We start from the raw sequence: 15,100 nt of genomic DNA on the forward strand, positions 1-15,100 counted from the left end.
CATTCCCAGATTAAACTGTTCCACAAAGGAATTTCCTAACATTTGCAACACTAAGAATTCCCACTTGCATTAGTAAGATCAGATATTGGATGCTATTGGAGCATCCAAGCCAAGTTCGAACCAGTCAAATCAGTTTCACACATGGCACTCACTTTGGAAAATTGTGTTTTCATTTGTCTCTTCCCCTGAAATTCATGGTGAAAACATTCTCCATCTTCAGTCTGTTCACCATAGAATGATGTTCCACAATGTAGCAGCAGATAGCAAAATAGCAGCTTTGGCCTTCAGTGGGTGGTGCAGGTATATTTGCCAAGACCATGCAAATAGCTTTTGCTGCATCTTCATAAGAGAAGCTGATAAATGGGTCCAGCATTTTGCAGGGATGCAATTTTAACCTTTCATGATTACGCTAGTTCTCCAGGTGCGCCACAACCTTGTTTGGTTGGATGGCAGATTCATGAGGCAAAGACCAGCCAAGCTGATGCAAAAGATTTTGGCAAGGCTGCTCTGGTGTAGGTGTTGTTGAGACAACCCAAGTCTCCTTACAGGAAGTGCCCTGCAATGACTCTGGCAGATGCAAGTTAACATCAAGATGACTTTCTTGGGAACAGGTATTCATATCCTCCAATACAGATTCCCAAGGAGAAGCAACTCATTAATGGGAGTAAGAATTCTTCCATGACAGAAGTGTAGACCATTGTCATTACAATAAGGCTGCACCAGTATCACCAGTGAATTACCTTACTTCACTCGAACCATTGCCAGATCTCCATGCAGCAATGATGAGGATGCTTACTTTGGCAAAAATGTTGGTTTTATCTTTATCAGCACAAAAGGCCGAATTTACCACCATGCTCAAGGACAGTTTCCATCTGCTGTTATAAGACCATTCAACAGTTCCCTAGTACAACATGGACTCTTGACCTCACAACGTACCTTGTTATGGCCTTGCACCTTATTGTCTATCTGCACTGCACTCTCTCTGTATCTGTCACTTTATTCTGCATTCTGTTATTGTTTTCCCTCATACTACCTCAGTGCACTGTTGTAATGAATTGATCTGTATGGATGGTATGCAAGACAAGTTTACCAACTTAAATGAGCAGTTTTACTCACTGTCTTTGTGATTTCCCCATAGCAAGAGGGACATCAGGGGCAGCTTCATGCAAGGGGTGGTGCGTATTTGGAATGAGCTGTCAGAAATAGTGGTTGAGGCAGGCACATTAGGAATGTTTAAAAGCCATCCAGACAAGTACATGGATAGGAGGGGTTTAGAGGGCTATGGGCCAAACTCAGGCAGATGGGACTAGATCGCTGGGCAACACAGTTGGCATAGATGAGTTGGGCCGAAAGGCCTGTTTCCATGTTGCAAGACTATGACTCTAAATATTGTTGCAATAGTGCTACAAAAGTTCAATACAAATTCATTCATGATGCATCACAGGGAGTGTAAAAATGTACTGTTAGTACACTCAGTGATATGGTGGCACTCTACTCCAATCCAAAATGGGCAAACTCTCCTTGAAGCCACGACCACAGCATCTGATGTCGACCATATTTAGAAAGACATACTCAATCTTGCCTACAGTTCTGAGATCACTTTCAGTTGATTTAAAAAAAAGTTCCCAGAATTTCCCTGAACTTAGTCACAAATGAAGAGCAGCAGGACTGTCAATAATCAATGGAGTCAAAACATTTCTCTAAATCAATCTTTATTCAGAGATTTTAGGAAAACATCTTATTTACATTTGAAGGAAAATCTAATGTTCTGTATTTAGTACATCTTCTTTCATAATCTGGTAACCTTACTCAGTTTAAATCACTTATGCCCAGGACAGAAGTAAACTAAACATTAATAGGGTGTGTACCATTATTAAAATTGCAGCCGTGCTTTTTAAAACACTACTTCATAGATTTGAAATGGTGTCAATTATATACCATTGAGTGTGCAATTAAGAACATTTAAAATGTGTGAAAAATCACTTCCAGTGCCAACAAAATCCAGAAACAAAATAATAAATCACACTGCAGTCACAATGAAATGGTGACCAAACAGACAACTGTTAAACATTTAAATCTGTACAATTTGAAATAATAGCTAAATTGTGACATATATACATATTAATTGCATTGTTTGTTACTAAGTGCCTCAAACCTTATCAAATTCAAGAAAGAATCCTCAGTTCAACTACTACACCCCGGAAGAGGATATTTCGCAAATGAATTCTTTCAAAACTAACTGTGCAAATATTCCATTATTGCAGCATTTAATTCTTCACACTACCAAAATAAATCTTCACTTGCATGATGAACCACATCTACAAAAGAAAAGCATTGTTTTATGAGAGGACTACACGCAAAAGAACTGAAGACAAAGTCGACAAGTACCAGTTATAGACATTATACACAAGTGCAAGTAGGTCACTCTGCTAACAGAGGCCCAATATATTTACATCTCCTAAAGCAGTCAACAGCAAAGGACTGGGTTGAGTTCACTTTTGCAAAATCCATTGAGATAGTGATCTGGTAAAGTGGTCAACACTGGCCAGAGTTTTTCAGAACATAAATGCACAGATATTAACTTAACTGTTTATTCTGCACGGTCCCAGAATAAAACACATTCCAAACTATTGTAAGGTTACACGTTTTGTTTTGTTTGATTCGTATTTTAAGCTGGGAAAATATAGAATGCCTTGCTGTATTCAAATTGGGTTTCCAACTATTATAACAGTGATGTGCATTCCTCCCATACCAAATTGAAGGATAATTCATCCTTGATGGGACAAATTCTATCCTACTTATGATGATTAAAAGGAATATTACATAGAAGTATGCACAGTAATCACACATTGTGGGCAGTTCCCTATCCCAAAGGAAAATTTCAGTTCACATACTAAAACATCTTCTGACCTTGCAAGTCACTGCATCTGTGCTCAAAAACCCAAGCTTCTCTTTCTTCAGAAATGTAAATAAATTCAATATATCAATTAACTGATCATAAAACAAAGTTGGAACAAAGTTTGAAGTTAACACGGAATGCAATATTTTGGAACTGTTTTACAAATTGACCTGATAACCCTAAAAACAAGCTAACCTGACAGCTTGGAATAAAATCCAACCATAAAAGTTGACGCTTCCAGTTCAAATGTTTGGTGCTAGCTCTATCAAGTCAGGGTGTCACCAGACAATGTTAATCAGCAACTGTCCTGACAAATGGCATGTCACCAATTCAGTAACTTGCTCCAACATGCAACAATGGTAACAAACTCCAGTATCAAAGGTTCAAGAGAATTTACACTGAATTCACAACTGCACTAGATTCTTTTCTCTTATCCAACTATCTCATTGTCAAAGGAACCTTAGTGTTTGTTAAACAGACTCCAAAGTTGCAGATTCAAACAATGGCTTGTGCTGAATCAGCTCTCCCTGCATGCTGGTGGTGGACTGTCAACAGCTAGATACTGAAACCAAGTACAAAGGGAAAAGTGGTTAATGCTCCAAATAACCAGTGCTGAGAAGACAGATTGGAAAGTGGGTACAGGACTGAATGATGATGATACCACAATGGTAGAACAGCCATCCCGGGTTCAAGCTCAAAGTGAAAAGTGGCTGCATGTGTGTGCGCGTCACCTTCATTGTAACCAAACTCCAAAATTCCCAACTTTTATGCCATATTCTCATTTTTCCAAAAGGATGTTATGAAAGTGCTAGTATCAGGTCACAAATGATACAAGTGAGATCACCACCAACAACTCAAGCAGCTATTAAAAACAAGTTTACATGTTAGCCTTCGTTTTACATCTCTGGTGGTACATGAAGCCATTTAATTTCATAGAGAAAAATGCCCTGAGCTAAAGATTACCAAGAAATACATCACATATTTTTGAGTACACAAGCACAGTTCCATCTTCTGCCTACACATATGAATTGCTCCTTACTCTAAAGATAGTGTTTAACCCATTGACATATGCCAACTTTTATTAGTTATCTTTAATCACAATGTAGCAATGGCCAGAATTGTAAAAAGTTTCTAATGAAGTAGAAACCTTATTACATTTTGTTGTCCATAGATAAAATAATTTTGCTGCTAAAATTGTATTGTTTTATTACTCCAGTAATTGCACGGGTAGCAACAAAATGACAGCAGTTCTATTTCAAATGCAAAGCTTATGGGAAAAAATAGTGGTATGATTCTAAACAGCTTGCGATGAACGGATGCAGCCATAGTGCTGTCTCATTTAAGTCAAGAACAGCAGCATTAGGTCAAGTGCATGAAAGCATACGACTCTATAATTATATGCAAAAGGAGATGTAATTTTGGTGTATGCAGTGTAGGCAGGAAACGTGTTATATAACTGGGCTGACATTGGATGCAACAAGCTATTAAATGTAAATCAAATGGGTTGGAAACACAAGGTTTATGGTTTAAATTTGATGTTACCCAGACTTGCTGACATAAGTGGTATGACAAAAAGATAGCAAAGTTGAAAGAAACTGAACTGCCACATTTAGTGACCAATTTCTATTGTTTGGACTTGAGAGATTTATAAATCACATTGGACAAATCTGAGAATATACAGATAGTATGCTGTAATTTAAGTACAGTTGATGTACAGTAAATATTTTGTTTTGAATTATTGGGATTAAAGCTTGTTAAAAAACTGCCCATGGTACATAGGAGATGAGGTTGTGCAAAATTCTTAAGGCTGCATCCACAATTTCAATTATGTAAGATTATTCTTTTAAGGCTTACTCCAGCGTTAGTATCAAATAACACGATGTTGTAAATCACAGTAAGAAGCCCATCACTGCGACTTACAAAGTCTTATTTCCATTTTTTGAACCTAACACTCAATTTACTACAACATGGCTTCAAACATTCAAATATGCAAGTCATCGTTTCATAGCAGGACTTCCTTTATCCAGCTCTCTCGTATCTTTTTGCAATGCTGAGAGTATCTGAAAATGCAGAAAAAAATTACTCAGACACAAAAACACTGCAATACCTCAGATTATTTAATAAGATTAGGTCTTGATAATAGGGTTGCATCAGAGATAGACATAATGTAATTTGAAAAATCCAACTGATAACTACAATCAAAGCCTGTAGTTAAAAATAGAGAATATTTTGCCAAAAGGACAGGCATTTCATGCGTATTTGTTGCAAAAGTGAAGTGACCAAATGTGGTAAATTCTATACCATGCAAGGGGAAACCATGGAACAGTAGAACTGATGTCCCCTTGATGTATGAAGACCAATTAATGTTGCTACTGGAACCAGATTTGGTGCACTATATTTCCACCAATAAAATTTTTCTCAGGATCTTGATTCCCATGACAGTCAAAGTCAATAGAAGTTTTACCATACGGGTTTATAATCACATAAGCATGCTGATAGGCACCTGGCTGGTTAACTCCAAAGTCAAACCACAAAGATAACCCATTTTAAAAAGTAACAATCTACAGAAATCTGTTAATGGGCAGACAAAGATTCCATTTTCTTTATACCAATATTCTTTAATCCAGAACCCCAACAAGCATTTCCTGTGTTTCACCTTCCACCCAATGTACTAATGAATTTGGTGGGCTGGATAAGGAGGAGGAGCAATTGGTCTCTGGCCCTCGAGTTTGTTTGGCTATTCATCAAGATCACGCCTTATCTTCTACCTCAGCATTATCTTCCAGCACTATCCCCATATCCCTTTGATGCCAAAAAATCAATGTGTTTTGAACGAACACAATGACCAAGACTCAGCAGTCTTCCAGGGAAGAGACTTCCAAAAATTCATCACACTTTGCATGAAGAAATTTCCTCTCATCTCAGTCATAAACAGCCTAACCCTTATCTGAAACTGTGACCCCGTTTCTAGATTCTCAGCCAATGAAAATACCTTTTCTGCATACAGCTGTTAAGACCTTTAAGAATGCTTTGTATTTCAAAAAGATCTCCTCTATTCTCTGGAATTTAGGAGAACGACAGTCCCTCTTCTATGGTAAACTTGTCCTCATATGGCAAACCTGAAATCCACTGGACTAGTCCAGTGATTTTTTTTTTGCTGCATTCCTTCAGCAGAAAGTGCTTATTCTCTTTTTAAAGAAACACAGAGGTACACGAAACTCTAGCTGCAGTCTATCCAAGGTTTGATACAACTGTAATATCACTTCCTTGCTCCTGTATTCAAATCCTCTCATAATAAAGGGAAACATGCTACTTGCCCTCTCAATTACTTGCATATTGTCCTTCAGTGGCTTGCGCACAAGCATACCTAGGTTTCTTTGAACATCAACACTACAAAGGTTCTCACACTTCAAAAAAAATTCTATTGATTTCAATCCTAAACATCTGACCCATCAACCCACGCTTATACCCCAAGTTCTAAACTCCGCAACCTCTCATATCCACCCTATTAAAATCCTCCAAAATTATGTCCCAATAAGTTGATGCGCATAATAGTGACCCCGTTATGTAACATAAAGGTTGTAGCTTAATTTCCCCCACCCCATAAAGGGAAAAAAAAATTGGATATTTTAGACTGCTCAATTTGAAGTTATAACCAACATAGACATGGGCTAAATTGACTCCTACGTGTTTTATGTCATTCTAATATGATCGTTACATAAAGTGATTCATTGCATACAAACATTGTACAGTGTGCTCAATATGATAAGAGCTATGTAAATACAAAATTAAGTCTGTTTTCACCAGTCAGTAACCATTAATAATGTTACTTTAACAGTAGCAACAAACAGTCCAGAAATTCAACATGAACTGATTTATGAAGTAGCAATATAATGAATTACGAACTCTCTCTCACCACATATGCTGCTAGACGTTAAGTATTTCCAGCATGTTTCGCTTTTAAGTTTCCAGCATTTTGCTTCTGTATGACTTTTTAAATCCACAGCCACTGCTCTATAAAGGAAGCAGTAACAGGGCACTTGGGAAATAATAGGATTGGCCAGGGTCAACACTGATTTATGAAAGGAAAATTCAGTAGGGCAAACCTGTTTGTGTTTCTAGAGGCTATAAAAGCAAAATAAAAGATGAACTAGGAAGCCTTCAATGAAGTGCCACACAAGAGGTTATTAAACAAATTCAAGCACACAGGATTGGATTGAGGATTGGTTAACACCCAGAAAAGACTATAAATAAAAGGGACACTTTCGCGTTTGGAGACTGTGACCATGGGTTCCAAATTATCCATTCAAGAGAAGCATGGAGACTCTGTGACTGAGTCTATTCCAGACAGTTCAATAGATATTTAAACATTATGAGAATCAGGGGATACTAGTTTATTACTGGAAAAGTGACATTGAGATAAAAGGTCAGCCAACATCTTATTAAATGATGGAGCAGGCAGGAGGACAAAAGCACGAGTCCCTTTTCCTTCTGTTCTCTCCCAGGAATGCCCAGCTTAAAGTTCCGCTCTTCTCTCCAACTGTTTTGTTTTCTTTCATTGTTTTCCTTTTTATCTCATCCCTTCCCCACCTTCTCTTCATTTTAAGGCTGCTTATCCCCAACCATTCCCAGTGAGGAAAGACCAAATGATCTGAAACATGAACCATTTCTCCTTCTCCAGATACTGCCCAACTATTTCCAGCAAATTTTAAATTTCAGATCTGCAGCGTCTGCAGTATTTTGTGTGTTAGTTTTCTCGCCCATTAATGTTCAAGTTAAACCAGATGAAACAAAGCACTAAAGAAATGCAATAAGTTTGCAGTTATAAATTATGCTATAGAAAAGAATTGTAAAATCACTTGCCTATATTGCAATAATTCAATTTAAATATCTAAGGAAAACAAAACACTTGGTATTAATACATTACAATGTTTATCTCCCTTACAACAGAGATTTACCTGAGCCCACTTTTTATTTCTACTCTGCATCTGAATGGCTGCAATGGCTCCAAACAGATCCTCGGATAGCATCTCTTCAGGGAGCTTGGTCAGGAACTGTGCCATGTGGATAAAATCCATTTGGGTCAAAATATCTTCATAAAGCTTTAAGATTCCCAGAGCAGTTCGGAAAAGAAATTCCTCCCCATCACGACAGAATACATCCCAGACACGACAAGCAAGGTCCAGAGGGAAGGATTTACTGTACAGAGTGAATATCCTGAAGAAAATTAGACAACAGTATTATGCCACAGTTATGAATTATTTACATTTATAACTCTAGTAACTTCATAAGGGTATCAGGTTCTGATAAGGCTATAAGGTGCCGAATATTGCAGCACTTGATAGCTTTATTTCTTTTCCAAATAAAAACTCTGGTTGCAAGAGCAACTGCGCAGATATTGATGGCAAATGCTAGTGGTTCTGAACAAACTGCTGGCATTTACTTACTCAAGTTTAAGTTCTGAATTTCTGCACATGCATTTCAAACCCAAAGTCCCTAACTTACTTGGTAGGAGTGAGCAGTACCTGTCAAGATGCTCCGTCCCATCCTCCCTCCCACCAATCTTGTTAGGATTAATTTTTTTTTAAAAGCAGTTGTTTAGAACCAGCGAAGGATCTACGAGCCCACTGATTTCAATGGGGATTATAGAGTTGTGAAGGACAAAGGGGAGAGCAAGGTCATTTTTATAAAATAAGACTTAGATTTGGTGCAATATTTCAATTGTAACAGTTGATCTGTTTTAGTTGACTAAGTTGTAATTTGTAGCCATTAAGTGCCTCTCAACGTTAAAAGGCCTTACAGCTTTGACAGCTCACAAAGCTTCGGGGTGTTTGGGAGATGGCCTTCAGTTGCCTTTGAAGGCTGCACTGCTGTTCATGTTAACCTGCTGGAATCAGATACTTTGGATCACAAGATAATCCTTCCATATCCGAAACAAATACATGCTTGCGGTGGCCACTCTGGGCAACTGGCCCATGCCAGCAAGATCTGGCCCAATGTATTACCAGCAAAATCTTGATGATTAAATCAATCCAGATACAACTTTCCCCATTTGTGTGTCAAATTCCTGCATGTCCAAATATACTTCTTCAACTAAGGCCCACAAGGAGTAGGACTTCCATTTCTGTACTTAACCTGTAGAATGTTGGTACATTTTATGAGAACAGATGCATAATACCTGAAGGAATGGTACCTCATAATAGCTGCAACTTTTGTTTCTCTTTTAAGTAAGAAACCCACAGAGATGCAACTGTTTGCTTTAATTATGATTGGGGCGGAAGGTGTCAAGAAATGTGAAGGCAGAATTTGTCTCTGACTGTACTTTCACTTCCTGAAATATTTGTGCATGCAGAAAACATATGCAAATTATCAATAACTGTACAAAACTGCAGATGGTTCACAAGTGATATCCATATTCTTCTTTGAACTTTTCCATATTCCTTGCTAATGCCCATGGAAAATGTCTAGGGCAGGTTTGTCACATCATAATTACACCTCCCAACAGTGGAAATGCAGTGCAATTACTGGCAAGAGGATGCACTTAGAGAGTATGCAGCTTGGAGAGTTTCCATAGTTTAAGCAGGTGTGTTGGCATTAAAGCAACTTGTCTGGTATTCAAGTTGAACAGTAAAAGTAAAAGAGTAGCAATCCTTTTTAATCCAAAAAAAAGAAAATCCAATCTTTTTTTTTAAAATCCAAATAAAGAAAATCCACCAAAATACCATGATAATCCAAATTTTAATAGTAAGTAATGTTACTTTAATGAGTGATGCACAATTTAATGAAGTTATCCGGCTAAATTTGGGCTGAAATCAACACAACCTTTTAAATTCAAAAATGCTCATTGAATAAACCCCCACACCACTCACCAAATAGGTACCATACTTAATGTTATGGAGAAGCTTTATAATTAGTTCCCATGATAATGAGAAAAAGTGACTAGGTTTAGGCAGCTGCCCATGCTAAACACAGATGGCTTAAGGAGCACTAATTGTAAAGTTTCTTCATCAGAAATATTGATGTTAGAATAAAATAAGGGACAACTTAGTAATATGAAAATAATTATTCAATTATACCTGTGGGCATTAATCAGTTCATAAAGTGCAAAATGATGAACCGGAAGCACAACTGATTTAAGCTGATAATTTCAGAAAATTCTGCACTCCATTTTTAGACATCTCTAGTTAACATGAGGACGCATACCACCATGGAAGTTCAGATTTTGAGAAAAACTAATTTCTGATGCAAGCATAATGGTCGAAATTATAACATTTAACCATAATAGTTAAAATTATCCTTTCAATAACATTAATTGTGCATATGTATTATGCATTAGTGATTTTGTCATGAACACATGCTTCCTGAAGGGCAGCACCGAAGCACAGCAGTTAGCATAATGCTATTACAGCACCAGCGATCAGGGTTCAATTCCCGCCACTGTCTGTAAGGAGTTTGCACGTTCTCCCCGTGACTGTGTGGGTTTCCTCCAGGTGCTCTGGTTCCCTCCCATATTCCAAAGATGGGCAGGTTAGTAGGTTAACACGGGTGTAATTGGGTGGCGTGGACTCTTTGGGCTGGGAGGGCCTGTTACTTATGCTGTATAAATGAAGTTTAAAGTTTAAAATATTAACAGAAAACCTTCATAATTTGAAATATTGTTGGATGTTCTTCAAGGCAGTGTAGAGTTTGCACCTACATAAAGTATCCTAGGAATTTTTGCTTTAACAGTGCTAAATTTTTTGAATGCTTCACTAGGTTCAAAAATAGAAGAGACTAAAACAGAAACTTTAGTACTAAACATAAGCAATATTACAATGCTTGGGAATTTTAGGAGTGTTTATCAATGCCTTTTCCAAGAGACTAGTGCATAAAAAAAGTCATAACTCAATTGTATGTTAGTTATGATGACGAGATTACATAACTACCCTCCTTTTGAAGCTGTGTGTAATTTATGGAAGCCCTGTCCCAGTCCCACACCTATTGGCCACAGGGGAGTCATATTCTGTAATCTGAAGAAAAATAAACAATGGCAAAGTAAAATAGTCAGGAATGCAATTATGCAGTCCTAAATTGCAATTAAAATGGCCTATTAAAAGAATCAGATAGTTAAGAAAATGCAATTACCAGTCAATTAAATAAATATCTGGGGTAAGGTTGTTTTTCTTGAAATGTGCGAACAACCGTGGTAAGTTTTCTTCAAAGAACACCTCAAAGGCTGCAAAATATTTCAATATCTATATGAAGGGAAAACAAAGCATGCATCAAGTTGTTGTACATGAAATTAATTCTTAATCCTATTAATGAGGATCAGTTGAAAGAATACCAACCTTGGCAATATTTAACTTCACAATTTCAGATTATCTAGTTACTCAATTGTTCTCTGCTAGTGGTTACAGATCTTAAAATAAAATCTGCAATAAAATTCTTCACAAAGTCTTCACAGCTTGCAGGAGGCACGATATTGTTAAAGCATTTTTTCCATTGTATGTGGGGGGCTAGTTTCAAAATTATGGACCTTTCCTATTTATACTTCTGCAAAAACCTTTTGTATACATCAAATCAATTTAGATTTTCTGAATTCTTCTGACTTTTATACATAAAAGGATACTACCTGCATTGTGATCATCATTTCAGTATCATCTGTGTAAGGGTCAAAGGTGCAAACATTTGCATTACCGCATACACATTTTAATATTCTCTGAAATCTTGTCGGAAACCTAACTCCTTTCTCCCTGACTCCCAAGAAACAAGAAAACTACTTGACACTCTTTATAATACAATTTTAAATAAATTTTGTGCTATCTTTGTAGACTATAATCACCCCTTCTTTTCCCACCCCGACATTCTTCCCTTGGGTTGTAAACTATTGGGCTGGATCACACCTGACCCAGGCTGCTCCTCCCGAATGCCAATCCACCAGCCATATGGCCACACAAACATCCTGTAGCTGCAGGGCTTTTAAAGTCATGTTGACAACACTGCCTCCATCATTTTGTAAGCAGTGCAGGTAGATGTACTGCAGGTGGTGGAAAGCAGCACCCCACGAATGGACTGCCCCAATGACATCGACAGGTTATCCTGTCAGAAAGTCTACTCACTGGTTAGGATCAGAGATGTTTAAATGGAAACGAAAAACTATTATAAGTCAATATTAAAAACTAAATTCACAAAATTATTTATGGCAAGAAATTTATGTTAACATAATGTCTGTAAAAATCCATATGCAAGCTATGCGTACATTGTTTCAGCTTTGTAATAATTTTTAGACCTGCTTGAATGTTAGCAATTTTGTCCAGTGAATTTAAAGAATCCTTGGCCCAATCTTCTGTACAAACTAAATTAATTGATATTGAGCCACTGTTGTCTGAGCACTCAGAGGTTTGACAGGAAAAAATAAAGTTACATCGTTAGAGTTGAAGTTAGTGGCAGTCAAAATTAGAAAGCTATTCTTCCAACTCTGCTCCAACTCACTCAGAAAGAATGTTGTTGAGATGGCCCACAGAGATATATTGACTTTTTGATCCTCTCTGTAGAGGAGCATAACACAGTATCTTAACCCAGCAGTTCTTCTGTACAATATTGGCCTCCGTGTGTTGCAAACTATGATTTAATTTTTTAAAAGTTATTCGATAATCCCTGCTGCTAATGTTTTGTAATTTGCTACCAAGTTTCTCCATTATCCTGGCATAAATAATCTGAAATCAAATTATACAAAACATTAATTCATTAATACTGCTCTGCATTGCAAACAAACAGTCATTATCATAAAATCTTATCTGCTTCTTGGCTGTGATCTTTCATTAATAATGGGGAGTAGGGATGAAGCCGATTTGGGAATAAAACTTGCCCTTTATAGTCCCATTTTTAAATTTCACAGTTTAGAATTACATAAAACTTTCAGATTGCCTCATAGAACTGATTCATACCAAGAAATTTTCACAATAGGTCTAAAGCACTAAAATACTCACAAGGCTATGGTCCACACGAAAAAATGCCATTTGACATGGTTTGTTCAATAAATTAGCAAAGGCAATGAAGGCATCTGCAGTATCCAGGTTTAGAATCAGCACAGCAGCAATGAAAGACATTCCCTGCACCTTTTGAAGGAGAAAATGTAGAGTTACCATTCAATGGCTATAATTTGATCTATTGAAGGAGTAGCATAGTGGCGCAGTTAATACTCTGCCTCATAGCACCAGAGACCCAGGTTCAATCCTGACCTCAGGTACTGCCGATGTGGAGTTTGTACGTTCTCCCTGTGACTGCCTGGAATTCCTTCAGGTGCTCCTGTTTTCTCCCATATCCCAAAGACGTGCAGGTTGGCAAGTTAATTTGCCTCTGAATAATTTCCCTCATAAGTAGGGGCATGGTAGAATCTGGGCCGGAGTTGATGGGAATGTAGGGAGAATACAAAATGGGGGATTAATGTAGGATTAGTGTAAATGACTGGTTGAGAGGTGATGTGGACTCGGTGGTCTGAAGGACCTGTTTCCTTGCTGTCTCTCTCTATAGCTTTGAATAACATTCAGCCAGAAATAAATGATAAAATAACTAAATTAAAGGGCCAAGAAATCAAGAAAATTCAATTTTTAGATCATAACCTTAAAACTGAATTACTACCGTTAATTATCACATGCCTTAAGGCATTTCAAATGATTGATACAGATAAATTTTCTTCAATCTTGTCAACATCACTATATCTGGTTATCTAATACTAGCAGATTATCCTTAATTTTAATTTGGGCCAATATTAAATTTCTCAGAGCTACTAACATATTTTAAAATAATTTACAATTGACCTGCCTGCCTGTGTAATCATAATGACACTTTCCATAATGAGGTACCTAGTGTTAGCCAGCTATAAAGAATTTTACTTTCACAAATAAAAGTACCTATTCAATATACAAGGACTAAGTGCATTGCTGCAGCATTTGTTTAGAGAAAAGATTTAGGTTGTTCTAACAAAAGATACACATCCAAAATGTTCATTTTGTGATCTTGGCTTTTATAAATTTTCAGCAATTTTTGATTTCAGAATTTTCAATCATTTCGAAACTTTTAATCTATGCAATATGACATACGAGTTCTCCTCATATTCTTGTGATTAGTTCCTTCACTATTCTCTATAATTTTTTATGTTTCTATAAGATCTTATTCTTCTGAATTCCAGTGAGCATAGTCCCATGCGACTCAATCTCTCCTCATAGGCTAACCCTCCTCATCTCCGGAATCAACCTGGTGAACCTCCTCTGCACCACCTCCAAAGCCAGTACATCTTTCCTCAAGTAAGGAGACCAGGACTGCACGCAGTACTCCAGGTGCGGCCTCACCAGTACCCTGTACAATTTTGCAGCACAACCTCCCTGCTCTTAAATTTAATTCCTCTAGCAATGAAGGCCAATATTCCATTTGCCTTCTTGATAACCTGTTGCACCTGCAAACCAACCTTCTGCGATTCATGAACAAGCACTCCCAAGTCCCTCTGCACAACAGCATGCTGCAATCTTTCACCATTTAAATAATAATCTGATCTTGTATTTTTCCTTCCAAAGTGGATGACCTCGCATTTACCAGCATTGTTCTCCATCTGCCAGACCCTTGCCTATATCTATCTATGACCTGCCTATATCTCTCTGCAGACCCTCTGCATCCTCTGCAATTTGCTTTTCCACTCAATTTAGTGTCATCAGCAAACTTAGATATGATACACTCAGTCCCTTCTTCCAAATCGTTAATGTACATCGTGAACAGTTGGGAGCCCAACACCGACCCCTGCAGCACCCCGCTCACCACTGATTGCCAACCAGAGAAACACCCATTTATCCAAACTCTGCACATTCTATTGGTTAACCAATCCTCTATCCATAATAATACATTACTTCCAACTCCATGCATCCTTATCTTATGAATAAGTCTTTTGTGGCACCTTATCAAAAGCCTTCTGGAAATCCAAGTATACAACATCCACCTGTTCCCCTCTATCCACTACACTCGTTTACATTCTCAAAGAACTCCAGTAAGTTTGTCAAACAGGACCTGCCTTTTCTGAATCCATGCAGTGTCTGCCTGATGTCTCGGCAGATTTCTATCCAGATGTCTTGCTAATTCTTCCTTAATGATAGCTTCAAGCATTTTCTTGACTACAAATGTTAAGCTAACTAGCCTATAAGTTACTTTCCTTTTGCCTATATCCTTTTTAAA

The 15,100-nt window shown here is 37.5% G+C and overlaps 1 protein-coding gene across 3 annotated transcripts in view; it reads right to left on the bottom strand.

Annotated features, from left to right (window-relative positions):
* Positions 1–1,699: 1,699 nt before the first annotated feature.
* LOC127586754 (TBC1 domain family member 14-like) overlaps positions 1,700–15,100 on the bottom strand; it is a 65,095-nt gene continuing 51,694 nt past the window's right edge. For 2 of the 3 annotated variants that reach the window (XM_052044889.1, XM_052044888.1), the window contains exons 9-12: positions 12,868–12,996; positions 11,024–11,133; positions 7,858–8,116; positions 1,744–4,959 (exon numbers count right to left, since the gene is read on the bottom strand). In XM_052044889.1, the coding sequence (XP_051900849.1) occupies positions 4,894–4,959; positions 7,858–8,116; positions 11,024–11,133; positions 12,868–12,996 (564 nt within the window). In that variant the 3' untranslated portion in view covers positions 1,744–4,893. Of the gene's footprint in view, positions 4,960–7,857; positions 8,117–11,023; positions 11,134–12,867; positions 12,997–15,100 lie in introns of all 3 variants that reach the window. The other variant, XM_052044887.1, reaches the window with a different exon arrangement.

The sequence above is a fragment of the Pristis pectinata genome, chromosome 2, assembly GCF_009764475.1.
Source record: "Pristis pectinata isolate sPriPec2 chromosome 2, sPriPec2.1.pri, whole genome shotgun sequence".
Lineage (NCBI taxonomy): Eukaryota > Metazoa > Chordata > Chondrichthyes > Rhinopristiformes > Pristidae > Pristis > Pristis pectinata.